Raw genomic sequence first — 26,300 nt, 5'->3', positions numbered from 1 at the left:
GCTTCTAGCTTTGCTTGAATCTAACATCAACTATTTTTATTGGTAGCTGCTCCTTTATTTCCAATGGTGGAAGGGAAAACCATATGGTATCCATATAAACTCTGATGTCCCCTCTGCTTTTTAGACTTTCTGTTGTGGTAAATGGGAAGTGACAGATAAGTCAGAGCCAATTTCTGCTCTCATTTACACCCATGCAAATGTGGTGGCTTTCTTTGAAGTTATAGTAAATAGGGGTGATTTTTAACAGTACTTACTTGACTTTTTCTGAAGTGCTCTCTTGTGGGGTTTTATCTCTATAAAATACCTGAAGATTTACAGTAACTGCATTTTTTCCTTGTCTTACTTCATTTTATTGACTCAAACTAAAATTATCACAGATTAAAAATAAAACAAAATATATTACATAACTTTGACTTATTTTTACTCTAATGTGTATTATTGGACAGTGCTGCAAAGCACTGCACATTGCAGAAGCCCCATGTGTTGCTCAACAAGAGCACCACTGATCTTAGAAGTTTCTTGCAGTCTACAAAAAAAAAAAGCCAGAGATATTTCTGTTTCCTACGATGAAAGAAAAAAATAAATCTAAGGTACTGGCAAGGTATTAAGCTAATGCACTACCAACCCACCCAGACTCAGGAGCAAAAATGTGTCAGGACAGTATTACTGAGGGCACTGGAAAGAAATTTGTGCTTTTCTCGTGTGTGTTTCCAACAGTAGTGATGCACTTGCCCTTTGTTAGTATTTTTCAGGGAACACATCACAAAGCTTTCAGCCTTATATCCAATGGAAACCAGTCTTTGTTAAAATCGGCCTCACAGCTGGCTTGTATGGGTTGAAATTCTTGGTCTGGCATATGGACTGTTTGACACTGGACCTACTTTTAAATGAGAGTGAGAGATTGTTTGACATGCCAACTCCTTTGTCGGTACTTTGGTGAAGTTATTTTTGAACAAATCAGTGTTCATCTTCTTTCCTGTTGCTGTAGCTTAATATTAATGTCCTTGTGTGCAGTGCTTTATACAGAAGAAATGTCTTAGAATATTTCATTTCAAACATTGTCAAAGAAGCATTTGTTGTATTTAGTGTTTCATCTATATTTGCTGAGGCTGTGTATGGAATAAATTCTAGAACTATCTCTTTAGATCAACACCAATGTAAATTATATTTTATTTCAACAAAGTAAGGTATGAATTTTCCCTTAGGGTAAAAAAAAAATTTGTAACTGTACTAAAGGAAAAGGCACTGATGTCTCTTCCTAACTCTCCTGCCCCATTTCTGAGGAATAGTGAACAATTGATCAGACACATTTTCATTTCTTAGTGTGTAAGTATCAGCATTATACATCTGTCACTACTCAGGTGTATGAACTGATGAATGAGTGCAGAATGCTTTGAAATCCTTAAGTGGAAAAAGCTATTGGGAAGAAAAATATTAAATATCAGTTATCTCACAACAGTCACTTAACAGGCATAGCTTCCTATAGAAGGTAATTCTTACTACAGAACCAGATTTTAAAAGTGAATGTGTCACACAGTGTCATAAAAGTAGCATTTTTAATTACTCTAACTTATCAGTTATGCTATTACTGGAATATGGGCAATATTCTGTTACCTGTACTGCAAGGAATGGATTAAGCAACATAAATTGTATTAATGCATGAGGTAGAACACTGTAACATATTTGTCATAACAGATCAGTTCTTGAACCAAGCCTACCTTAACAGATTCAGCATAATTCTTCAGATAACTACTACAAATGCAAAGGGCTGCCTATTTGTATAAACTAGTTCCTTTGGTTTGTTTTCAGGACTGCCCTTCTGATGTTGGTGACTTCAGAGCACAACAATGTTCAGCCTACAATGATGTCAAGTACCAGGGGCATTTTTATGAGTGGATCCCTGTGTACAATGACCCTACTGCACCATGTGCCCTGAAGTGTCAAGCTCTGGGAAAGAACTTGATTGTGGAGCTTGCCCCAAAAGTACTAGATGGTACTCGTTGCAATATGGAATCCCTGGATATGTGCATCAGTGGAATATGCCAGGTATGTTCATGGTGGAGATCTGAGTTGCTTTTGCACATGAAGTGGACGCTTTTCGGTTATTTTTCATCTCTATGCATCAGTTTTCTTTCAAAGTATCTGCAAGTACAACCAGCTGGATCGTAGCTTTCTTTTCTATGCAGAAGTTCCGGATTGCCTTAACCACTGATACTCAATATCAATATCAGGTCAATAACATTCACTCATTCTTATACTGTAGCTTTTAGTCATGTAAAAATTACAGAAACTAGTAATAATCTCCTTCTCCGAGTGTTGCATCTCATGAACTCTGCTAAGGAGAAAATTTGATATATGATGGGCTCCTGCTGAGAATGGTGCGTGTGTGTGTAAGTATGTTTGCTGTATGTGTTGCTCTTGTCTCTTCATTTCTTTAAGAAGCTCATAATAATATGCCTACAATAGTAGTATTTCTTTTTTTAACAGGGTAGATTCTAAAGATCTGAATCCTAAGTTCCTGCGATTCCTATTGTGTATTTGCAATTTATAGATTTCAGTTCTAGAGAAGAGGTTCCGCCTCTGTTAAAAACATTAAAGATAAGAAACAAGGCTTGCTCAGCTGCCAAATTCTTGATTTACATGACTTCATTGGGGTTATTCTTTGATGGAAGAAGTAGTCTCAGGCTTTTGAGATCCAGCCACTTAAGACAGATGTCCCCAGGAATCTGATAATTGGGTCAGAAGCTCCAAGTGCCAGAACAAAACTGGTTGGCAGATGGGTAATACTTCACACATAACCAGCTGAAGCTTCTTTGCTTTTACTCATCTCCAGGCTTAGCACTTTGTCAGGAGGTGTTGTACCTTTATTGACTGTCCTGGATCAGGAGCCCTAGCCTCCCTATGACCTTGAAGCAAAGCCAGACAGCAGCATAGGATCCCAGTATTTTGTGCTGCCTTTGTAACTGGGGAACAGAAATTTATGAGGGAAGGCAGTATTGCAGTTCTTAGGCTTGAATGTCATCATTTTTCACCCCAATTTTAGCACTAGCCAGCTGCTGGTCATTCAGCGTTGCTCCTAGTTCCATCCAGTCCTACCCCTGCTTTTCTCCCTGTCTGTCTCTGTATTACCACATTTGTTGTATCAGCTTAAAGGCTTTGGGCAGTTGGAAGCAGCTATGGTTCTTGTCCTTGCACACCCAAGTAATTGTACAAATGTGCTCTGTGTACCAAGTGTATAAAAGGCACATAAGGTGATATTAATAAGCTTAACATAACAACTTTCTGAAGCAATTTCTTACTTAATAACTTTTAATCAGTCATTCTGAGTTTTTCCAAGGGTGGTAAACATTATTACACAGGCTGAAGTTGAGACTGAATTAATGGTATGTTACTGATATATTATTATAATTAGTTTTTTCTCTCTGACTTGTTCTGTTAAATGCCTAAAACACATGCAACTCAAAAATACAGGACACAGCCTGATGAGCAAAAGAGCTTCATTATGGGGGAAAATACAACGTGTTTGGCAGAACTATGGTGTGCAGGTGACAGCAGCATTAATATATGATCTGGACCTTGCTGTGAGTACTTGCAATACCAATCATGCCAACACACAATGCATCTGCTGCCTCTGTAATTGAAGAAGAGTTCCTTACAGTCTTGCCCTTCAAGAGACAACATTTGTCAATAGTATTTCACACTGGTGCCCATCAGTGTTCATTACACTGTGTATTTAGATAGGATGTACCTTTATACACACTAAAAACACTTGCAAAATAATACATTTCTTTCGCAATATTGTTAGTGATGTTTCCTTATTTAATACAAAATTTGAACCTGGAGGATACCAATACGCTTTGCAGATGATACATCTACAGAAGCCTCTGCGGTTTGTGTCTGTTGCCACACTATTACGCTGAATCTGATGTACTTTGAGGTCTTGCAAGAATAGCTTGGAGATTTTTTTGTTTGTTTTTAGTAGTTTTGTCATTATCAACACTTGCAGTTTTATTTACTGAAGACCTTTGAAGTCCTTGGTTGTTTGAATAACTTTTTTTCTCTTTGTGGGGTGGAGTGGAAATGTTGGTTCCTTGTGAAAGGACTGCACTAGGGAGGGCTTCCTCAGAAACTGACACCAGTCTTTGTTACTACTCCTGTTTAAGCAGGAAAAGAAAACAAATTGACATTTAATATTTCCTGGAAAAATGTTGTTTAGTCAACTTCTGTTAAGAGAGAGAGAGAGACAGCAAAAACCTTGATTCTTCAGTATTGTTGCTATAAGATCAGTCTGTTGGGCTTTGACATGTACTTGGCACAGCCTGTAAGTAACTTGGCAAGCACTTTACAGTGAACTCATCTAAATAAACATGTCATACTGCTGATGTGGATATCTTCGCTTTTATGCCTGGGAGCACTGAAGAGTGAGTATAAGGAAACTGAATTGCTTGAGTCCTTTTCCAAACTGGTGCTGGTTTTGCTCTTTTATTGTCTCAGAATGTTGGCGAGTTTTATAAGATCTCAGTTTTCCCCGCCATAAGCACTTCATCCATTTCCTTCCTGTTGGTAAGATAGGGATGCAACACAAAGCTTTCCTCTCAGATTCTTGTTCTATCAATCTCCTGGGCAGAGCGTGAATTTAAATGTACAGAGACATTAAGTTCCCCATGTCCAGCTTCAATTCTGATTCTCTTCATTTCCCTTAGCAAGTACACCTGAACTAAATAACAGCGTCCAAAAAGTAATGAAACAAAACTGGTTTCTGGGTAAGAGTTCTGTGTCTTTGGGGAAAATAAAATCCTAGGGTGGTGGAGCAGAGAAAAGTTTATTGAGAAAGTTAATAAGACGTTTTGGGGTTGTCTGAGGCTTAATTCAACCTTTTTTTTTTTTTTTTTAATTGTTATTTTATTCTATATATTTTTTTAATTTATTGTTTTTGTCTGCTACTGCCTTTCTTCTGTTACCAAAGCAAATATCTGGGGTTTTTGTGCTAAATAGGGACAGGTCAAAACTTCACTGCTGGGGAGGATTTTCACACTTCTGATACTTTTTCTACTTTCTGTTCAACTCCCAACACATTTTTTCATATAATATATTCCTGCTGTGCCCATCTGGATGTGGGTGGAGACATTTAAAAACATCTGCATGTCAGACATGTGTGGGCAATGCTTACCCAGTTACTCCGCCTGCACTGGGGCCCTGCCTGGCCTTGATTTTTGTTTTTAATTCTAGTTTGTGATTTTTTTTTTTCCTACCAAAATGCAGAATTAGGTCTTGTTTCAGTACCTAAAATGGTTACACTGATAATTTTTCTAAAGTGGAGTAATGTGTTTGGACAATAAATACACACATCACCCAAAACCACACATCACCAGTCCGGCGGAGCGGTCTGAGTAGTTCTGTCCTAGGCTGTCACAGTTAGGTCAAGGATGATGTAAATCCTCCGGTGAACTTTCCATCTAATGTCAGTGAGTTGTTTGTGCTCCAGGAAAGGCAGACACTACACTATGCTTTGTAGCATATGGCATAAATTTAGCTGACATTAGGACACATCTCATATGTCAAGTGGAGTGCCGCTGACTTCTGCCATGCTCCATGTTTCTGTCATGTGTCATGATATACCAAGAAGGTATCTCACACACTTACCACCAAAGTGCTTTTACCCTTGATGTAAATATCTGTCAGTTTTCATTGAAAGCTGTTGCTGTAAGCCTTTGGAAGACAGCACATTTTTTCATGATCTTGTGTGAGCTCTGCTTATGGTGACAACTTAAAATGATAGAGGTTTGATACTGTCTTCTCATTCTGACTCCCTCTGTTCTGAGAGCTGTTTTCTCCCAGCTCTCTGTTCACTTTGGCTGTTTTGCATACATCCCCTGTGGGTTCCTGTGGATACTTCTTATTGCTTCTATGTTAAAGGACTGCCCAAAGTGCACAGGAAGGTCTGGTGTTCAGATACCGAGAAAGGGACATTTCCTTTCCATCCTATATTACTGCAAACGTCCCAGTGAAAAGCACAGCAAAGAGTAAAGGATTTCATCTCATTTAAAAGTATATGTAGGAGAGGAATATAATACAATATTGTATTGTTTAATAGTTTCTAATTTTTTATTCTTATAATGCAGAATGAGGCATCAAAGAATATTTTGTTTTTAAAGGAGGGATTTGGCTCCTTAAAAATACTAATTTTCTTTTTTCTTTCCTGAATGTACTCTAGTGTTTAACTTGAATTTCAGGAGTTTAAATAGCTTCCTAGATTTAAATCTTCTAATTCTTACTCTTTAGAGTAATCATACTGAAGGAGTTTTTACTTAAGATAATCTTTTATTCTACTTGGAGTAGTTGGTCCTCAAGTAGCAGTATAAAAGAACATCAGGGAAAAGCAAAAAACAAAAACCAAGCAAGCAAACAAAAAAACAACAGCAACAAACCACTTGCAGGCTCTTTTTTTATATTTAAAAATAAAATGTCCACATTACAGTTTTTGCCTTTCACCTCTTTAGCCTTCACACCTCAAGTAACTTACAGGAGGAATTGATTTTGAGGTAGCTTACTGTTAAGCCAGCCTTCATATTGCATCCTTCCCCAGTACCATAAATAGCCCATCAACAGCATACAGTGCCGGGACTCCCATGCAGAGACCTGTACTCCATCCACATAATTCTGCAGACGCTCGTGCTGGCAGACTGGACCTTATCCAGAATGACTATGGGATTTGCTCACATAGATTCAATAAATCTTTCTAGCCCAAAGAACTACATATCAAAATCTCCGTGTGACTGTACACATGACATCCCATTAAACCGAGCGGGAGCTCCAGCTGCAAATCAGCTGGGAAACATTGGTGCCTGTCCAGAAGTCCCATGGAAGGAGAGGGCTGAGCACGGGTTACCATGTCCTGTGTGACCAGCCAAGGTTCTGCTCTGTAGACTCCCAGACTTGGCTTCCTCTTCCATGGAGGCTCTCAGCACTGCCCAAGCCAGCAGACTGTACTGTAAGAATTGCACTTGAACCCTTTTCATGTCCCAGCCTGCCGTGAGATAGCAGCTCACTTGAGATCATATTGGCAACCTGCAGGAGGGCTTGTGTGGCACAAGGGGTGCTCACACATACTGAAAATGTCATTTGGAATCACTTGCTTTTAGTTAGCAGCTGTTCACTGCTGCTAGAAATTGTCATCTCTTTTCAGACCTTCTGTTTTTCTTCACGCCGCTGTTTCTGATGGAGGATTACTGCCCATAGGGATTTCTTACTGTCTAAGTTTATCCTTTCTGCCAGATAGGGGTGAGTTTTTTCTAATCTCCAGTTCCTTATCTCTATGTCTCTTTTTCTAAGTGATTCTTTGCCAAGTTTTGTTTTGTTTTGGTGAGCTTTATATAAATATGATTTTATTTTCCAGCCTAGCAAGGTCCTGCAGCATGTGAGCGTGATAAAGTCAGTACAGTAACTCATGATTTGGATATCTTGTTGAACTAGAGTCTTCAGATCCCTGGTGCTGTGGCAGATATGGCTGGAACCAGTCAGAAAGTCAGAAAAGTAATTTGATTCCATAGATTGATTTCTTTTTCAATAGCATTCTCACAAGGAGGAAGTCCAATGGGAATTTGTGTCCTACCCTCCATGTCTGCATGTGCATATTTTCTGAAATGGGAACCATATAGGAAAGGGTACTTGCTCTCCTGCTGGGTGGTCCTATGGGCTCTCAGCTGCTCCAGCATGTGGCAGATCCTGCAGGAAGACTTACATGTTTTGGAACCACTTTGTTTGATAGCAGTGGATTTGCAGAATTACAGAACGCTCTTTAGCCTCCTGCCTTCACATATGAGATATCTGTAAAAATACGTGGACAGTCCATTTAGGAGCCCTTCTGTATGCAATGAATTTAATGCACTGTATATTTTACCTTTCATTTTTTATTGCTTTGCATTCTGTTTCTATGTATTGAGGGCTGAGAAACCTGAGCATGATGGTGTGTCTGCTTGTGCCCATCGTTCTGACATATTTGTTGTCCTTTGTTCTGAATTTTGGATATTGACACACTTTGGCCTCACTCCTTGCTTTCTTATCTACAAACAACTGAAAACACACAAGAGACACCTTCTGACTCCCATCTGGGTCTGCTGCTTCACCGGCCCTGCAGTGATGGGCTGGGTGATGGACTCAGTGTCAGTGCATGCTTAGAGTCCCTGAAGGGGCCATGTTCTGCTTCTTAGCAGATGCTGACAGCCAGGTCAGCTTCTTGGGGCTGCTGCTGAGCTGTGCTAGCTCTGTAGTAGAGATGTGAGACCCAGTGCAACGGTTCAGCCTTTGATAGGCTGAGCTTAGTAACAGAAGAGTTGTAAGACAGAGAGTTGTGAGGCCATATAAGGACAAAATCATGGCTAAGACCAAATTAAATCTTCAGTGAGGATAAAGCAGGATTCTACCTGAAAGTAGAAACTCTTCTATGTTAAATAAATAAATACAAGTAACATTCTAAATTGGAGGAATGTCTTGTTATCTCTTCCTGTTTGTAGTTCATTTAGTTGTTGATGATGAGCATGGGAAAGAGTGGGAGGTTTTTACTGTGTATTCTCTCTATGGACATATTTTATCTATGTAGAAATAAGCTACAAGCTGAAGCTATCACAAAGCAAGGGATGTGAGCAGAGATTGCACAGTAAATGAATAGATGGGCTCTGCATGTCAGCCTCTGGATTCTGTAGCAGGGCAAATGGAAAATACTAGCTAAGGCAGAGCAGAACTTTCCCATGATGAATTTTATACTTATGTTTTTATTGCCATAAATTCCCATAGCCATATTTAAAATTAATTATTTGTTGTGTGGATGCAGACATTCCTAACATCTGCCTGCACTGTGATTCTGGGGTAAAGCAAGTAGAGCAGGAGAAAATGCAGCAAATAGCTGACACTCATGCAGTGAGATCTGTGTAGTGGGATAGCAGATGTGCCTGTATAGTTAAATACAGATTTAATTTTTCTGAGTTTTGGAATTTTTAGTGTGTCTGTCTGTAAAACAGAAATTCTTTTTCTTGTGAGTGAGACCCCAAGGACTTTAATTTTCCCTCTTGAGATTGATTCTAAGAAACTGTGTACAGTGTAGATTTATTTTAGTGAGCACATAGGAATTTTTCACTATTTTCTTGTTTCTTTTACTAGTAGATGTTGAGGTAAAATGTATGTCCTTTCTTAGTTAAGTTTCAAGACTTGGAAATTATTTTTGCCAGAAACAATACTGATGGCATCTTGTACTTTGTGCAATGCTGTTAACCTTTGGATGTGTTTCTTCTATTTCAATCTGAATTCTGAGAGAATAAATCATTTTGTTATGACAACATGAGCTCTACTGTCCTGGTGGTATGGCAGTTCCATCCCGTGGCTGGATTTGTTTGGTGTAACATTCACTCAGTTCTCACTCAATGTTTTTCACATCTTAACAAATTTCACAGGCAGTGGAAGCAAACTGTGCCTGGGTTTACACCTTTCAGTCTTTACACCCTTCAGCAGTTCAGTAGCAGTGATACCGTATCTTTGTGAAGAATAATTGTCTCTATTTGTGCATTCTGCAGTGCAGCTCCTTGTTTCTTTCATGCATTAGGCATATCGGGCACTTCTTACATTGGCTGAGTTCTTACTTTCATTGAATTTGACTAAATGTCACCTGTACATTTGTGCCACTATTTGCAATCTATTTAATGAGTACACACAGATGTGCATCCTTTGAAATTGCCAGCCTAGTGAAAAAACAAAAGTGCAATTGTACTGAGAGTGGATTTCATCTGGATTTCTGTTATGTTATTCACTGATGTTATCCCCTTAATCATCACTGATAAATGAGACTATCAATCAGAAATACTATTAGAGTCATTTGAGAACAATATGGTAGCATTTAACACATATTTGACTTCAGCATGGATATTTGCTGAACATTTAAATAATCTAAGACATAGTAGATAGGGAGAAAGAGAGAAACAACAACACTATTGCAACTTCACAGAATATATTTATCTGCCACAAATAAGAACAGCAGAGTTTTGGTTTCTTGTGTTTTTGTTTTTTTGTTCTTTTTGTAGCTTCAATTTAGACAACTTAGTATTTTGTCTTTTCAGACTGTACCTAGATCTCTGGCTCCAGAGGACAGAGAAGCAGAGAGTCCTTTTCCAGACAGAAATATTGTATATAGTTGTAGGTATTGCTGTGTATAAATTCATATTTTCAATAGCAGTAGTGATAACAGTTGGTGCTTGTTTTGCAAAATCTTGGTGTTTTTTTCTCATGTTTCACCTCAGTGTTCTTGTTATGTGGAGTGTGAGTACATCTTCAGGCTCTTTATTCAAAGCATGTAATCTTGAATCTTTAGCATTCCAAAAATATTTCTTATGATTGACACATAATACTTTTATAATTGACAACTCATGTCCCTGGAGTTCATTCTATAAAAAATGGTGTCATACCTGTGTTGAAAGAAAGTGCCTCCAGATGGAGATGAGTAGTCAGTTAAGGGAATAGCCATGTTACAGGAGCCTAAAGCAACAAGCAAAAACTGACATTTCAAAACCTGTATCTGCATTGCTCTGCATGGGCAGTTTCTAGTCATGAAGGGTACACTGAAGAAGGGCTGAAGTTTGCTAGGTTTTTATTACAGAGCTTTTTTGCTGTATGGGAATCTGTCATAAATTTGTCACTTTGCAGTACTTTTTTCATCACACTTAACTATAAATATTTCCTTAAGAAAGGAAGAACCTTGAGTTTAACAGATTATATTTTGACCTTCATAAATCAGAATTAACATGCCATATTCATTTCTTCATTTAAGTCTAATGCCTCATCTTGAAACCCTTCTAAATGTTAAAGAAACATCTGTGGAGGCTTCTGAGCCATTTTTTGGATTTATATCTGCAAAGATATTTGTAATGTTCTGCAGTCACCTCTAACACAGCAGTAATTTCATTAATCTTTCATCTGTATTACTATATTTTATACCCTGACCTTTTGCTCTTCCTTTGCCTTTCTGAACTCACATGAGCATTCTGAGCACACCACAAACATTTCACACCCCTCAGTAGTGCATTTCACAATAGCACCGTCTGGTTCAGAAGTTTGTTGCAGCAGAGTGTTTCTGCTCACTTGTGACAAAACAGTAATATTCTTTTGCATAGTGGAAAAACAGAAAAACATACTGTAATGTCCTAAAATAGTCACATATCATGCACCAGTTTGAAAAGAATCTCCGTCCAAATTCATAACCCCTCATTATCAATTTATTAAATACAGAAAGTAATCATGTCTCAAAACTTTTTTTAAATTTCCGTGTCCATTTTGCTAAACAATGGTCACTATTTCCCCAGCTGCTTATTTGTGTAGGAACTTGCAGTATAGTCTTTACAGTACTTGAACCATTTTTTGATTTACGACTTTTTTTCTGGATTATTCTTTTAATTTGACGAGGTCCCAATGCTTCTATTACATGGTTTGTATTGTCACTTGTTTCATTTATGCAGTTTATGTTATTATCACCTAATATAATTATTTTTGACTGTACCCTAAAAGTGTGCAGATGTTTTCCCAATCTGCCTATAATATTTATAGCTGATCCCTTTGCTCTGTAAACAGCTAGCAATGTGGGCTAAATTAACCCTAACAAACACCTTAATCATGAAAATCATCAGACCCCTTTGGCTTACTGCAGTGCTGTGTGAGATGGGAAAGGCTGTTGCCATACATCACTTTCTAGACCTTGTTGTAGCTCTGTACACAAATACACATGTACTCTTCAAAACATTTCCTTGAACGCTGTCTTTGTTTTTCTAGCAAAGTTACTGGCTGTGGTAGAATTATGGAATCGTTCGGGTTGGAAAAGACCGCTCAGATCATCTAGTCCAACACCACCACCATCATCTAGACCCGTCACCATCATCATCACTAAACCATGTCCCTAAGCCACATCTATCCTTTTCTTGACAATAATTCCTACCTTAATTTACAATCCTTGGTGATATGCCAAGGGCCTGATTTCTAAAGCAGCACCTTGCAGCTTCCTGCTCTTTTTGTGTGATCCATGGCTGTCCAGCTTGTGTGAAATTCTTTGCTGTCAAAGTTTTAGAAACAAATACAATAGGCCAAGTCTTGACACTCAGTTTTGAAGTACCCCCTACCTTAGCGCTGACGTATGGTTTGCACACTTACTGAACTACCTCTAAAATCGAAGGCTTGTCACATTAAATTCCGCAGGGTGTTTTTGGGTGCTTAACGCTGAACAGTCTGAGATTCTTTGCTCATTACAGGCATAAATTGTGATCCTACTTTGAGTTATTTTTTGAATTGTATCCTGGGTTATCACTGTATACTCATAATTATTGATATAAACACAATCTCTGAAAGAACTGGAGGTGCATAGATCTAGTCAGACATGTTACATTTGCTGGCAGGGGAGCTGCAAAACTTTCCCTCTACCTAAATCCCTAGCATTAGCAGCCAACACTCCTATTTTATTTCTGTGGCATTTATGTATTAAAAATTTAGTCATAATACCCTGTGAAACAATTATGGAAAGTATGCTGCAGTGCTGATTATCTTTTCCCTTACATTCCACATTGGACACAATACTGCCTTGTGTTTGCACAGTTGTACTGTTTTGTTATATGGAATGAGAGTTTGTTTTCATAGTGGATATGTGAAATACCTCTGTTATACTGTCTGCCTATTATTGTCATGTTGGCTTTTAATGGCATGGTCTTGAGAGTCTTTTGCTTGCTCAACACCCTCCTCTCACCAAAGGACTGCAGGATCTGTAGCCCACAAACGTACAACGGCTGAATCTAATAAAAATACCAATGCCTTACATACAGTATCACAGCATGCAGCTGAATTTTTTCCTTGGAGAATTAACTGATGAGTGAATAAACATATTCTTAGTATTTAGAAAATGAGATTACATTATAAAATGGAAACGTGTTTGTAAGATCTGCTGAGAGCCTGTAGTAGCAGTAGTTCTGACAATTTACCTCCACGAGCTAGGATTACCTTTGTGAATGAGAGCAGGAATAGCAGTGGTGAGCAGTAAACATTTGAAAAATCTACTTAAAGGAAGATGAGGCTATTTCAAGTACTGGTTTTATCCCCAGCATCCTGGGAGCACCATCTGAATGTGTCAGAATCTTTAGCACATCTGTTCTTCCAACATAACTGTGAAGTGGGGAATTGCAAATTTACCCCTTTCACAGATTGGAAATTGGAAAGCAAAGGGACTGTTCAAAGGTCAAGATGAAAGTCTGTTGTGGAACTGGAATTTGAAAGAATTGTCAACTCTAAGGTCACTATGCCAACCATTGGATTATTATATTCCTTGAACTTTTGTCAGCTTTCTGATGCACACAATGGCCCAGTTTGCTTCTGGTTCTGAAATTCTGTCATTTTCATTTATTTCCCTGTGCTGATTGGTGACAAAATGGGAAGATAAATTTATTCAGATTCGTTTGCAGTCTTTTTTTATCTTCTTAGTTGATGAGCCAAGAACTAAAGTAAAAAAAAAAAAAAAAAAAAAGAAAAATCTTCAATTGGAAACACATTTTAATCTCTAATGCAGTCTCCTGAATTACAGTACTGGAACATGTATGCATTCATATACTGCTTCTATGCAGTAAACAGGCACCTGTTCTGAGGAGGTCTGATTTGTTTGTTAACTTGTTGCCTTTCAAAACTAAGATCTTATTAGCATTTAAAACTTCACTAACATGAAATCACTGAATTTAATCTGTTTCTTTAGCGATGCTACAGAATCATGTTTGTATTCAGCAGTACATAACTTCTGAGTAAGTGATTGTCATCCCAAACAATCAAGTGACATTTTATGTGGGCCGTTGCCCAGCAGTATGTTCAGATCTGTTTGGGGATGGCCTGGGCACCAATCAGGAGGCCACAATCTCAGATAGTGGCTGTTTGATAGAAGTTAATGAAGAGTCCAGTGATCTTCATTCCTTATTACATCCTCTAAGTTCCTGTCATTTCCTACCATTGCCTAGTTCCAGCAGCACATCTTGCACGCGCCTACCAAACAGGAACGCTATGTGCCCCTTTACTAGAAGATCAGCATGGCTTTGCTTTTCAAAAACGAATATGGAAATGGGATTTTTGATGTAAGCTATTCACTACTGTCTAAGCTATTCTCCAGTAAGCTTGCTTCTCTGTGACCTGCTGTGAGGTGGCCAGCTAAAAGAGGTAAAAATTAGGGAGGTGCCTGCCTTTCAGCACAGCATGCCTCTCAACTCAAGTGCCACAGTAGTTAATGCAAATAGCTTTCCTTCATCTTAAGGCAGTGAAGGATGTGGGGAACTGGGAAACCAAGGGCCCAGAAGAAGGGAGGTGGGCAGAAAATGGAACCTTAGAGGTTACACTTCTCCCTGTTTGGCAGTAGGCGTGCAGCACGTGTGCATCTGTTGGAGACTGGAAGACCCAACCCTGCCTGTTACGTGTGGACTCGATCCCCACCTCTCCATGGGGATCATGTGTCAGTTCTGGCATAGCACAGATGCGGTGGATCTTGGCAGCTAAGATTGCCCCTTCCAAGCATTTTTATATAGGAACGGGAGTGTACTGGCCAATTTCAGAATTCTAGCACTGCATTTAACTGTGAGTTTCCATAGTACTTTCTATCCATTTGTCAGTTCTGAGTTTGTTTAAACATACATATATATATATATTTATATATATATATATATATATGATTTCCGTAATGAATTAGCTTGCTTCTCAGGGAAGTGTGTATATAAGAAGCTGAGCTGAAGAACCCTGAAGCTGCAGAATAGTTTCTTTGACACACTGCTCAACATTTGGTCCTCCCTGCAAATTTCTCCTAAAAATGTTAAAGAATAAGATGGGTGAGACTAAATATTTATCTTCATTTCAGCATGAAATTGCTTCAAGTTAATATTGTTCCTCGTCTTCCCTTTCTTCCTCTCATACTTCTTTTAGGGTGGCTGAGGTGAAGAAAAAGGAAAAGCAATAAAAATGTTTTCTTCATAGTTTGGATCTTTTTCAGTTGACAGATTTAAAAAAAACGAACAAATTGCTTTTGGAATTTCGGTCATTGATTAAATCTGGGTGTTTTTGCAATAATCATTGCAAGGCTTTATAAATTTTTGGCTCATATTCAGAAACAAAAATGAAAAATCCAAAGGCAAAGACAGAATCGTGCAGGTTTTGATGTAAATGGCAAATAGATCTACACTGATGTCATTTAGATTCTGAATATCCAGGACACTAGATTATAAGCACTGCCCATATCTGCTTGTCTGTAAAGCTGAAGCCTGAATATCCCTTATATATTCAACTTGGATTATTTCACTGCATTAATCCTTTCTCAGACATAATTAAACAGGTGATGAAAAACAAATTGTAAATATAGCTGTCCCTTGTGTTAGAAAGAGTAACGCTCCGTGGTGTGCATTCACATAATGGGAAACTGATTCATATATTGCCTGTGCTTGAATACCTTAATATATCAGTTGTTGTGGTTCATCATTAAAATTGTGGAAATGACAGTGCTTTTAAAATATATGGCAAGATATGCTTTGAAAAAATGAGGCCAGCTCATAAAATCGAAAGGATAACATAATAAATAAAATTCCAGAAACCTGAGCATGTCTACTACAGCTTTGCCCTCCTTCTGACTGTGGTGTTGATGTTGGCAGGCAGTAGGCTGTGATCGACAACTTGGGAGCAATGCCAAGGAAGACAACTGTGGAATCTGTGCAGGAGATGGTTCGACATGCAGGCTTGTGAGGGGACAAGCTAAGGCACATGTCTCACCAGAAAAAAGTAGGTTGCAAATTGATACTGTGATAATTTATCCTTGACTGTTTTCTGCTTGTATATTAACATACGTATTGCGGAGTATGACCTTTTCTCTATATACTTATTTGCAGTTTTCCAAAGCTACTTACTCAGAAGTCTGTGCTAGATTAGTCTATTGAAATTCCATGAGGGATACCACACATAAGGGTATAGCTAGGAAAGAATTTGAGATATGCATTTTTTGTAGAGCAACTTAATTCATTCTATCAGGAATAACTATCAAGATACACACCTTATTTTAGAGAGTGTCCTCATGTTGCAATATGTGTGATGCTGCAGCAAAATGTTTTTAAATCATGGAAACATGTTATAGATGGCTTTATGGAAATTGTGGTGTCTGATTGAAAGTGTCTGGTTTTCAACTTAGCCTTTTTTTTTTTCTTAATGTCTAAAGACAGTTGAACTTCAGAGGCAAAGTGAGTACTTCCATGATACAAAAAGAATAAGGTGAAAATGGAGTAATACTTGCTTCTCTCTTTTTTTTTTTTTTTTTTTTGTATATTTGTCCCAAATGCTGCCATTGTTCCTCAAAATAATTGGCCCTTTACTAAGCATAACTCTGTGTGTCTCACTAGTACTGACAATAGAAGAGGAGTACCAGGATTAGACTCAATAGTAGAGTTTAAGTCTCTCACTATGCTCGTGTCCAGAAAGGATGTCACATGGACTTACCTCTGATTCTTGTTTTCTTTTAAGATACAGTTTCTCCTGTTGAATTGGTTCCTTCTAGCAGATAGATAGCAGATGGGAGGAGAATGAGCACAAACCTATGGCTCTGTGTGCTTTCCACCCTCACAGATGCCCTCTGTAATCTCATAATATGTCCAATGTGCTTATCATGTAGAAACAGCAGTTGCCTCGTTGTTTCTTTCATGGTTATTTCTGGACTTACAATGTGTGTAAGTAATTGTTAGGTGGAGATGCAGCCTTTGCAGCCTTTGCTACTGTCCTGCAGAGCCACAAATGCAGTGGTGATGATTACATACTTCTAGAATAAAGCTTATATGCAGAGTTCAAATGTAAGCAGGTATTTTTTTAATGGGCAAAGCACCTGTCTCAGACAGCTGCAGATACTTGAGTACTGCTGTATTTCAGCCTCGGAAGATTTCACTAATGCCCTGATTTTGAGAGAGCTGCTGTATATTGAATAATTTTTAATTTTTTTTCTGCACTATGTATAAGTATTTCCATGGTTTTTGTTTATGCTACTGTTTGCAGTACACTTCAATGTAAATGTAACTTGAAAAACAATGTTAATTTAACGCATGGTAACGTAGTGTGATCATTTGTATTGCATAATTTATACACACGTGTTAAATCACATAACAAAGCAACAAAGCAATCTAAGTTAAATAGTGAATATTTTTGTGCCAACATCCTTCAGTGCCAGAATTTATCACTAGTCAAAATGCCTTCTTTTTTTTTTTTTTTTTTAATGCTCTGGGTGGACTATCAGTGTCAGCAGTTGCTTTGTCTTTGCTAGAAGCCTTTTTCAGATGGGAGAATGTAGCTCAGTAGTTTATGAAGTTGCTCTTCATGCTACAATGAGCATATGCCTTCAGCATTTGCACTGAGCAGAGTTTCCACAGAGGGTTACTCTTTGTTCACTTTGTCATATCAACTGCCCAGAGCTTCTGCTTAGTGCAGAACAAGCATTTGTCAAGCAGTGAAGATTGGATAACATTTTTGTAGTATCAACAAGTTGAACTTGTTTTATGTGTTTGCGTGTAGACAGATACATAAAGGAAGTACACACACCAAATATGTCTTCCCTGTTCAGCTATAACAGAAAGGACAGCACTGTCTATGCCAGTTTTATAGCAACAGCAACTCTCCAAGAGAAGGGTGACTCTGAGGACACCTTTGGCTCATTTAAGGCAACCCAAACTAAACTCGATGCATTGGCAAATCTGGCTGGATAGTTCTCAATAAGGAAAATTAAAAGGTTCACAACTTACTGCTGCTTCATATGTAAGTATAAAGACAAGACAAAGTGTCATTTTGTGACAGACTACCGATTTAATTTTTCTCATGGTATTCTGGCACAGGAAAGAGCTGACTAGAGCTGACCTCACTTGGTGGCTCCCAGTGCTTTGCGTATGTTATGAAGAATACCCATGCTTCCTTTTTTAACTCTGTCAGAATTCATTGGCTCTTGAGTAGTTCTTTAAAATTATTTGAAGAAAGACTCTTTTGGGAAAGATGTCAGTTGTGTCAAGTTGTGGTTTTATCTGTCATTGCATTTGGCTAGATTATATGATGGAATTATCATTCATGTAAACAAAATGACACACCACTCAACTCAGAAATATTGATTTTCTTGGCACTGTTAGTGTCAAAATCTTTTTGGGGTCAAGTTGTTCAAGACTATGTAGAAATTTTTATATATAATCATCGTTGTGTGAATGAAATATAAAAATAAGCAAAAAGAGAGCATAGCTTTATGTGGAACAATAAAGGAGACGCAATATCTTCCAAATCTTCTTTTGGAAGCTAATGTTGAGAAGTGAAATAGCAAGATGTGACAGACATGTATTTAAGAGGGAGCCAGATAGGTTGTGAGCAGGATCATAATTTTAACTGTGCAATGAGGCAAATTAAAAAATTGGAAGAAAAGTGAGAACCAAAGGTTTTATTATGAAAATAAAGAGACATTAGGGAAAATAAAAGCACCTAGATATTGGTCCTTATTTGGAAATAAAGAAATTTAGGCATTGATAGCAAATGATTTCTCAAGCACAACTTGTCGTATTATCTTTTTATACCAAATGAATGCTTTTCCTTGATCAGAAGCCTAAACAGCTTAGAAAGAAAACTTACTGATCTGTGAATATGAAATGAACTGTCATTTCAAAAGTTCTTCACTTTTTTCCACTAACACTTAATTGCCTTTGAAAGACAAAGTAAGTTAGGCTTCTGCCAACAAGCCAGATTCTAACATTCTGGTAAAATGATTAAAGGTTTGACTAATGATATTCAAACAGAAAGTGTAATAGGTTGTAAAATGTACCGTCCCATTGGGAAATGAGTTATCACGGGCCTGATGTTTCTAGTACAATATGCATGGAACTCCCATTAACTCCACTGCACTTTGTGCACATGGAAAAATGGTAGGATTGGGCCCTAATGTCTGCTTTCTGCACCATTATTGGCAATAAATGGCAGGAAAGTTCTGGTTCTGATACCAAGGAAAAAGTAAAGATGCTGGTTCTGAAATTAACGTTGTGAAGCTGAAGGAATGAAGTGGAAGGCTCAGACTTTTAATCTGGTCTCTTTTGATTCTCAAAAACCATGCAGCACTTGTGAGTTTTAGCTTTCCTAACTTTTTGCTAAAAGCTTCATGGAAAAGAATTAAGTGTTGGTAGATTTGTAACTATTTTTTATTCTTTTTGCCATGCATTTTGTTTCCTATGGTACTATGTAATTTATTGTCACATGCTTGTATGTCATCACCCTAAGCATTCTTATTAAAAAACTAAACTGAGGCCTTCTGTAAGGCTGTCAGTCCTGTACCCATCCACTGTGAGCCGCTCTTCAGTACCGCCATCTGGCTCAGTTTCATGGCAGTGTGCTACCTCACATCTTTCCTCCTTCTGTGAAATCTCCGTACATGGAGCTAGTGAGCCTTATTGTCAAGGTTGTCATACTTCATATGTTTATATGCTTACTGATTTCTTGCCAAAATTTAGCAGTTGGGTCAAAAACTCTGTATGCCAGGTGCTGAATGTTTTGGAGAAATTTCAGCCAAAATAACTCAGCGTATTCCAAGGACACGGCAGAGAAAAACATGTTGTTTCCCATTGTCTAAACATTCCTGAAAACTTTTTTTTTAGTATGTCTCAATATCCCCCTTTATTGGACCTGATTGCAGATTGGGGATTTGAAGTTTGGCAGGCAGTGTTCCTCTGGTTGTGGATAAGTTTTTAGTAATATCTGTGAACATCGACACATATCTTATTGTAACCTTTCACAAAAATAAATAAATAAGTGAAAAAGCCACTGCTTTCCCCTCAGGCTCTATAGAGGTTTCTTGGATGTTAATGTTAACATTTCTGAAAAGCTTGTCCTTTTTGAGCATGCTCTAGCTTGCTACATGTCCCAACCACAAACAGACTGTACGTGTACAATCTCCTTTGAGTAAACTGGCATTTTGCTCTTCCAGAGCTAAGACACTGAGGAGAGACCTTGCGCTTTGCCTTGCCTTCTAAGGCATTGATGCTCTGTGAGATGGGTACTTGGGATTGAGGCATCAGCGATGCCTCTGAACTTGCATTCAGACGTTATGAAAACCAATCTGTAGAGAGCTTCTGGCTCTACCTACTCAGGCTTCTGACAGGGAGTGATGAGAGCACATAAGGAGAGGGAATGTCCAGATGAGAACAGCTGAGCAGGAGAAATTAGCATTATAGTCATATGGCGAAAGAAAGATATGAGAAGGTATGAGGAAAATTCAGCACTGACTGTACAGATGCACTGGGTCAAGGAAAAAGAGTAAGAACGGAAGACTGAGATTAGATAAGGAATCTGGGATGGGAGACAAATTGAGAAACAGTCTGAGAGGAAGGCGAGAAATGAACTGTATTTAGAGCCAGAAGAGGGAAAGAGGGAATTGGGACTGATTTGGCAGGAAAATTGTATATAAGGAGGGATAGAATGCCAATATCTTAGTATTTCAGTTTGGATAAGGAATATGTTTTTTGAAGCAAATTGCCTGATGGTCCTAACATATTGTTCATCAATTCGCATCATGGAGTGGTCTTGGAGAGCACAGAACTGGATTTTTTGGTTGAAGGTAGCTTAGAAGGTGTGCTCCAGAAAAGCACCTAATGTTCTCCTTCAGCTAATGATATGTAATCTATTGGATCAAATTAGAGTTTGTTCAAAGTAAAGCACCTGAAATATGTGCGTAGAGCAGATGCTGGCTCTTCAGCACCAGCTATTTCAGTCTGCAGGTTTATTGCTCTTCTCTTGCACTGCTGGTTATGCAAGCATAGATGGACTAGCACTTGGCAAGCAAGCAAGAGAACTAGAATTTTTTTGCCAAAGTAGTTACTGTATGTTTGTTTTTTAAAGAAGATAATCCCAAGAACAGGGCATAAATACATCTTGGCCATTTCTTGTGGCAAGTAAATGTAATGCTTTCTGTTAGTGTCTGTGCCATGTGCTGCAGTACTGAAGAGTGCTGGTCTGCACAGGTGATTTTAGAGGGTGCACTCTGCAAATGTGAAGTGTGTGTACTGCATGGTTTGAAATGAAGCATTGTTCATTGTATGGTAATTATTTCTTGTTTTTTTTGTGGGGGTTTTTTTGTGTTTTTTTGTGTTTTTTTTTTTTTTTTTTCCTGAGCTAAAACAAAACAGCTATCTCTGAAACTCTACAGTCTACCGCACTTTCTTATTTCTTGGATGAATACTTGCCACATTTTGTCACTTAGTTTGGCTTATTTGGGGCAATTGTAGTTACTGTAAGGCCTCCTTCTTTACTTTCATCATCTGCTACCTTACACAGACAAGTTCCCACGTAAGGACATTGTCTATTTCATTCCTTAGTTCTTACTGCCTCCCTGCAAAGCCTGAAAATACTGACTTTCATGTAATTCTGCAGTAAAATGAAGTTAGATATAGCCTTTTTTTCACTACATGTTTTTGGGGAGCTACAAAGAAGAGTTTTCCATACTACTTCACATAGTTGGAGTCTCAAGTGATTGTATCTGGTAATTAAGTTAATTGCTCTGTAGGGTTGATGGTTCCTGTTATTTTCAACCAAAACTGTTAAACTGTTCTCAGAGTAACCAATCATGAGCATAAGGCTGGAGAGGGTAGAACTTGAGGACAGAGAGGAATTGCATTTTCTTTTTTCCTATTTCTTTTTCTTCTTCTTCTTTTTTTTTTTAACCACAGACTTTTAGAGTCAGCATGCATAACTGCTGTTGTTTTCAGGAGCACACACCTAACGAGTTCAGGTGTTTTTTAAAGAGTATGTAGTTGGCTTTGCAGATTTTTGTCATTGAGCAGGCTAGCGCACACCCCACTTTCTGAAATTAAGCATAATGTCAGAGCAGATGAGGGGAGCCACTGCAAAAAGACTCCAAACAGTTTGAGATTTTTAGTTCCCTTGTGCTGACAGTTGTTCTTGGACCATTGTGTTTTGTGTTTTGAGAGCACAGAGGCCTTCAATCAGACCTGGAGGACCAACAGATAAGTGCTGAGCAAATACACGGGAAGAAAAAGTTTTTATAGGCATGAAATAAATCCTCTGCCCTGCTGTAAGAGAAGAGAGGGAAAAGTCCCAACTGGCCCATATGTGAAACAGTAAATGGGTCCGCCATGACCCACATGGAAAAGTAAATAAAACCTGCTGAATTGGATTGAGCTCAGGAATGTGGCTCCTTTATTTTGATCCTGGGGATTAGCTCCCAGTCTTACCATAGCAGGGAGTCTGATCTTGCTCTCATTGAAATCCAAAATCTAAATCCACATTAACACCATAGAAACAGGATCAAACCTTGCCATCTAAAGTAAAAGCAATCCAGGAGCTTAATCAGCAAGTTCTGTGTGTAGTGTTGTGCACATACATTTGCTGAGAGGGTTGCAGGTTCAAGGCACAGTACGTGTTCCATCCAGGAGCTGGAAAAAGATGACCCCATCCTCCCTCAGGAATCTGCACAGTGGAAGCAGTGTTAGGATAGAGAGACAGTGTCTCACTCATCTGTTTCTTAGTTTTTAAGGTGAGGTTTATGACTCTGAAGTCAGATTTTATAGTCCAGTGTTTCTGTACGTTCCAGATGATTTGAGACAAGGTCAGCACTTAACTTTTGAAGATATGTAAGAAACAAAAAAGAAAGGTAATTTGGAATTCTGAGTACAGATTTCAGTGCAGCAGTTTCCTCTTAGGTCTTCTTAAGAGTTAACTAGTTTTAATGATGTAGAGCCTATTTATTTAGTGGAAAATATACAGCTCTAGAACCATTTTTAAGTAGTTTGCACACAGCCTTGTGTCCCTTCAACAATATGAATTTCATTATGTCAGCTGAAGAGCAGAGACCTTTGAATTGCATTGTTTTGGAGCCAGACCTGGGCAGTCATAGCTACCATTTGGTGCGAAGTTTAAGCTGTCCTCTGGAGAAACCAAAAGAGTTGTTTGGGTCAGTTAATTCCTGTTGTCTTCCAATTCCTTATCTCAGTTCAGAATTTCAAACATCTAACCTTTTTCCCCCTATAATTTATTTTATCTCATAAGACTGTCCTAGGTCGTAACCATTTCTGTAAGATGCAAGCATCTCCTATTGCCAGACTTCTTGACAGTTCTGTGGGGCTGAGGAGGTTGAACACTGTTGTGGTGGTGAACTTAATCATCTCCTCTAATGCAAATAAAATCCTTTCTGGTAATATTGTCTCCGCTGCAGAGAAACACCAGATTTAGCACCCCCATGAGACTTTTGGACCATATCAGAGAGTGCTTTGGTGAGGTTGGAATGTCTGTAGTACTGCTAAAAGAATGTGAAGCATCTTGAAAAAAGGGATCAACAAGGCCTGCCGAGGCAAGCAGAGCTTGCTGTAAGGAGGTGGAGGGAGAGCAGCAGAACGACCCTGGTTGTTCTCAAGAGGAGCAGTCCTACACATCTCTGCACATCTGCAAATCTGGCCTTCATCCATTACGTGCAGAATGCCCTTGGTTACACTTCAAAACAGCAGTTGCATGTGTTCAGAACTGGTAGGATCAGACTCTTATGTGAAGCTTTGTGCTGTAAGCTGCTGTTTGGTTGTCAAGACAGGATGCAATCCCTGACCAAGCAGGGACAGATGGGCCCCTCAAACCTGCTTTCTTTCAAATGCTGTAGAGCACAAATGAATTCAGTAGTTATTTCCTTGCTTAAAGATATACACATCCACTACCTTCTGACTATCTTTAGCAATTCGCCTGATGAAAAACCAAGATGCAAGAAGATATTAAGTGGTTCGGTAGTTAATGTTTTTTCCAGGGCTCCTTAACTGTATTATTGTTCTTACTGTACTATTTTGCACTCTGGTGGAATACCCAAGTATGAAATTAATAAAGGTCATATTTTATTACATCCAAAATAAATTGTTATATTTAAATGACCTTCCTAGAAATTGGTGATATAAAAGTTGAAACATAAGAAGGTGTTTATTTTAGAAAAAATAATTGCAGTATTTGCTTGATGTATCCCGAACGTTTGGCAGAATTTCATACTTATGCTAAGGAGATGTAAACCAGAAGCTGATAATTTAGCATCTACTATAAAAGGGTTTGGTTTAAAGTGGAATGCAACATTCTTCAACTACTTTTTAGTTCAAACTAAACTCAAATATTCTTCCTCTCTATGTTGTACAACTAATTCTGGAGCAATGTATCACAGTGTTTCAGCTCATTGTACTTTTGAATTTGCCCCTGATTATATATTCATGCCATTATTGAACAGTGCACTCTCTGTGGAGTCTGCTTGGAAAAGGTTTCTGTTTGCAGGTCCCTCCTGAGGGCAGGACTGCAGCTTGGCCAGACGGAAATGGCATGAAGCCTGTTGGTACTCGTTGTTTGGAGTCTTCTCCCACGCTTTTGTGGAGATCCCTGTCGTGCATTGTGTACCCTTTTCTAAGAGCACTGCTCTTGTTGGCATGATCTAGGTGATTGATTTGATTGCTCACTCAGTTTGCTTGGGCAAATTATAGATATCTTATGTTTGAAGTGGAAAGTAATAACTTTCAGCTTTTGTAAAGTGCACTGAAGTGTGTTGTACATCTATATGTGAAGAGGCTATTCAGGCAGCCAAGAGCTGTTTTGTATTGACATGTTCTATTCAAGTCTAGTTTGGTTTAAATTTTAAATTGGGGCTCTTACTGGAAGGAATGATCTTATATGGTATGTTAGATGTAGATACTGTGTTATAATATATACATTATAACAAAAATATATTTGCTCTTAACTGGTCTGTAATTGGTTAAGGGCTGGTGTTAAGTAGATGATTTATTTCCTGTAAGTCCTGCCACTTATTAAAGTTGTGACCTGCAGCAGGAAATGAGGTGTGGGCAAAATGAGACTGAACAGCTGCAGTGCTTTGTAAGGGGGAAGCACTACTTAGCAGATTCCTTTTGTCAATTTAGTGATTAGGAAATAAAATTAAGACAACAGAGTGTAAATATACTCTTAATACACTACTGACATTTCAGTTGTTTTTGTTAATGGCAAATAATTTTCCAATAGCAAGAAAGATTTACAAGTCTGTGTGTAGGTTTATAAGGGTTGCAGAGCATAGCAAACAGACTCAGTAGACTCTACTTAATAAAATATGATTATTTTTAATATAAAAATTGTGAAATCTGTGAAATGTTTTCATAGTCACATTTGACAGTTTTCAGTCTAGTTATGTGATGTGCAAATTCCCTGATGCAGGATAACTTCTAAAATAGTTTTTTAATTTTCCTAGGGGAAGAAACTATGATTGCCGTTCCACATGGGAGCCGCAGTGTGAGAATTACACTCAAAGGACCAGCACACCTTGGTATGAGTGAGCAGTTTTTTATTTTTATTCACACACAGAAGATACAAACTGAGCCTTGTCTCTGAACTCATCCAAATTTTAAGAATATGGGTAAGATCATAACCTTGATTCCATTCCTGTCGTTAATATCCAGCTTTGACATTGTCTTACAGAACACCAAAAGACTATTTACTAAGTAGAAATAGAATAAAAGAAATGGTACTGGTGGTTTCTTCATTAATCTAAACCAAATAGATTTCGTATAAGGATTCTATAATCAGGTACAATCTTAAAATGCATGCAAACAGCTCCAACAAAATTCTTGTAAATGGTTTTGTGTGGGACTGATAGCACTTAAGTAGGCCAGTGCCAGATTTCTGTTGAAGAGTTTGAGATAGAGAAGGGTCTTGATCTGGATTCCCCAGTCCACTACAACTCTTCAAATTCATAAAAGGACCAAAGTTGATAACCTCCATGTCTTGTGGAAAGGAAACTCTGATTTAGTTCCCTCTTGATGTTAGCACAGTCCTGTGATTTTGCTTTTAGGGAGTATAAGTGACTGTGGACAATTATGGGCTTGATACTTCAAGCTGTTGGCTAACTTAGCTTTAATTCACCTGATCATTTAAGTGCAGGCTTAACAATAAGGATGCAAATAGTCTAATTGAAATTACAACTTTGACCTAAGAGCTAATAAAGCACTTGGTCGATGAGCAGTGTTCTGGAAGAAGTAAATGAGCTAAGGTAAACAAAAGACAAAGAATCTACACAAGCACAGTTTCCTTGTAAAAGTTTTGGTTGTGGTGCCAATGAGAAACAGCTTATTATTCTGTCAGCTTTTCTAGTATTTTCTGGGAGTCTGATGGTAATAACTACAGTAATTTCTTTACCCGTTGACCTGCTTTCGATATAGAACTCTAACCACTTCAATGATAAATACAACTGATATATC

The 26,300-nt window shown here is 38.2% G+C and overlaps 1 protein-coding gene across 16 annotated transcripts in view; it reads left to right on the top strand.

The window, feature by feature from the left end:
• The window catches only part of ADAMTSL3 (ADAMTS like 3), a 189,204-nt gene that overhangs the window by 98,634 nt on the left and 64,270 nt on the right, over nt 1–26,300 (top strand). For all 16 annotated transcript variants that reach the window (XM_042824305.1, XM_042824310.1, XM_042824300.1 and 13 more), the window contains 3 exons: nt 1,810–2,046; nt 15,687–15,813; nt 25,295–25,369. In XM_042824305.1, coding sequence (XP_042680239.1) covers nt 1,810–2,046; nt 15,687–15,813; nt 25,295–25,369 — 439 coding nt within the window. The remainder of the gene's footprint in view (nt 1–1,809; nt 2,047–15,686; nt 15,814–25,294; nt 25,370–26,300) is intronic.

This window comes from Centrocercus urophasianus, unplaced genomic scaffold, assembly GCF_019232065.1.
Source record: "Centrocercus urophasianus isolate 14NV4802_14NV808 unplaced genomic scaffold, USGS_Curo_1.0 seq_23, whole genome shotgun sequence".
Taxonomy (NCBI): Eukaryota; Metazoa; Chordata; class Aves; order Galliformes; family Phasianidae; genus Centrocercus; species Centrocercus urophasianus.
The sequence above is the reverse complement of the archived record's forward strand: the minus strand, read 5'-3'. Positions and strand labels throughout refer to the sequence as shown.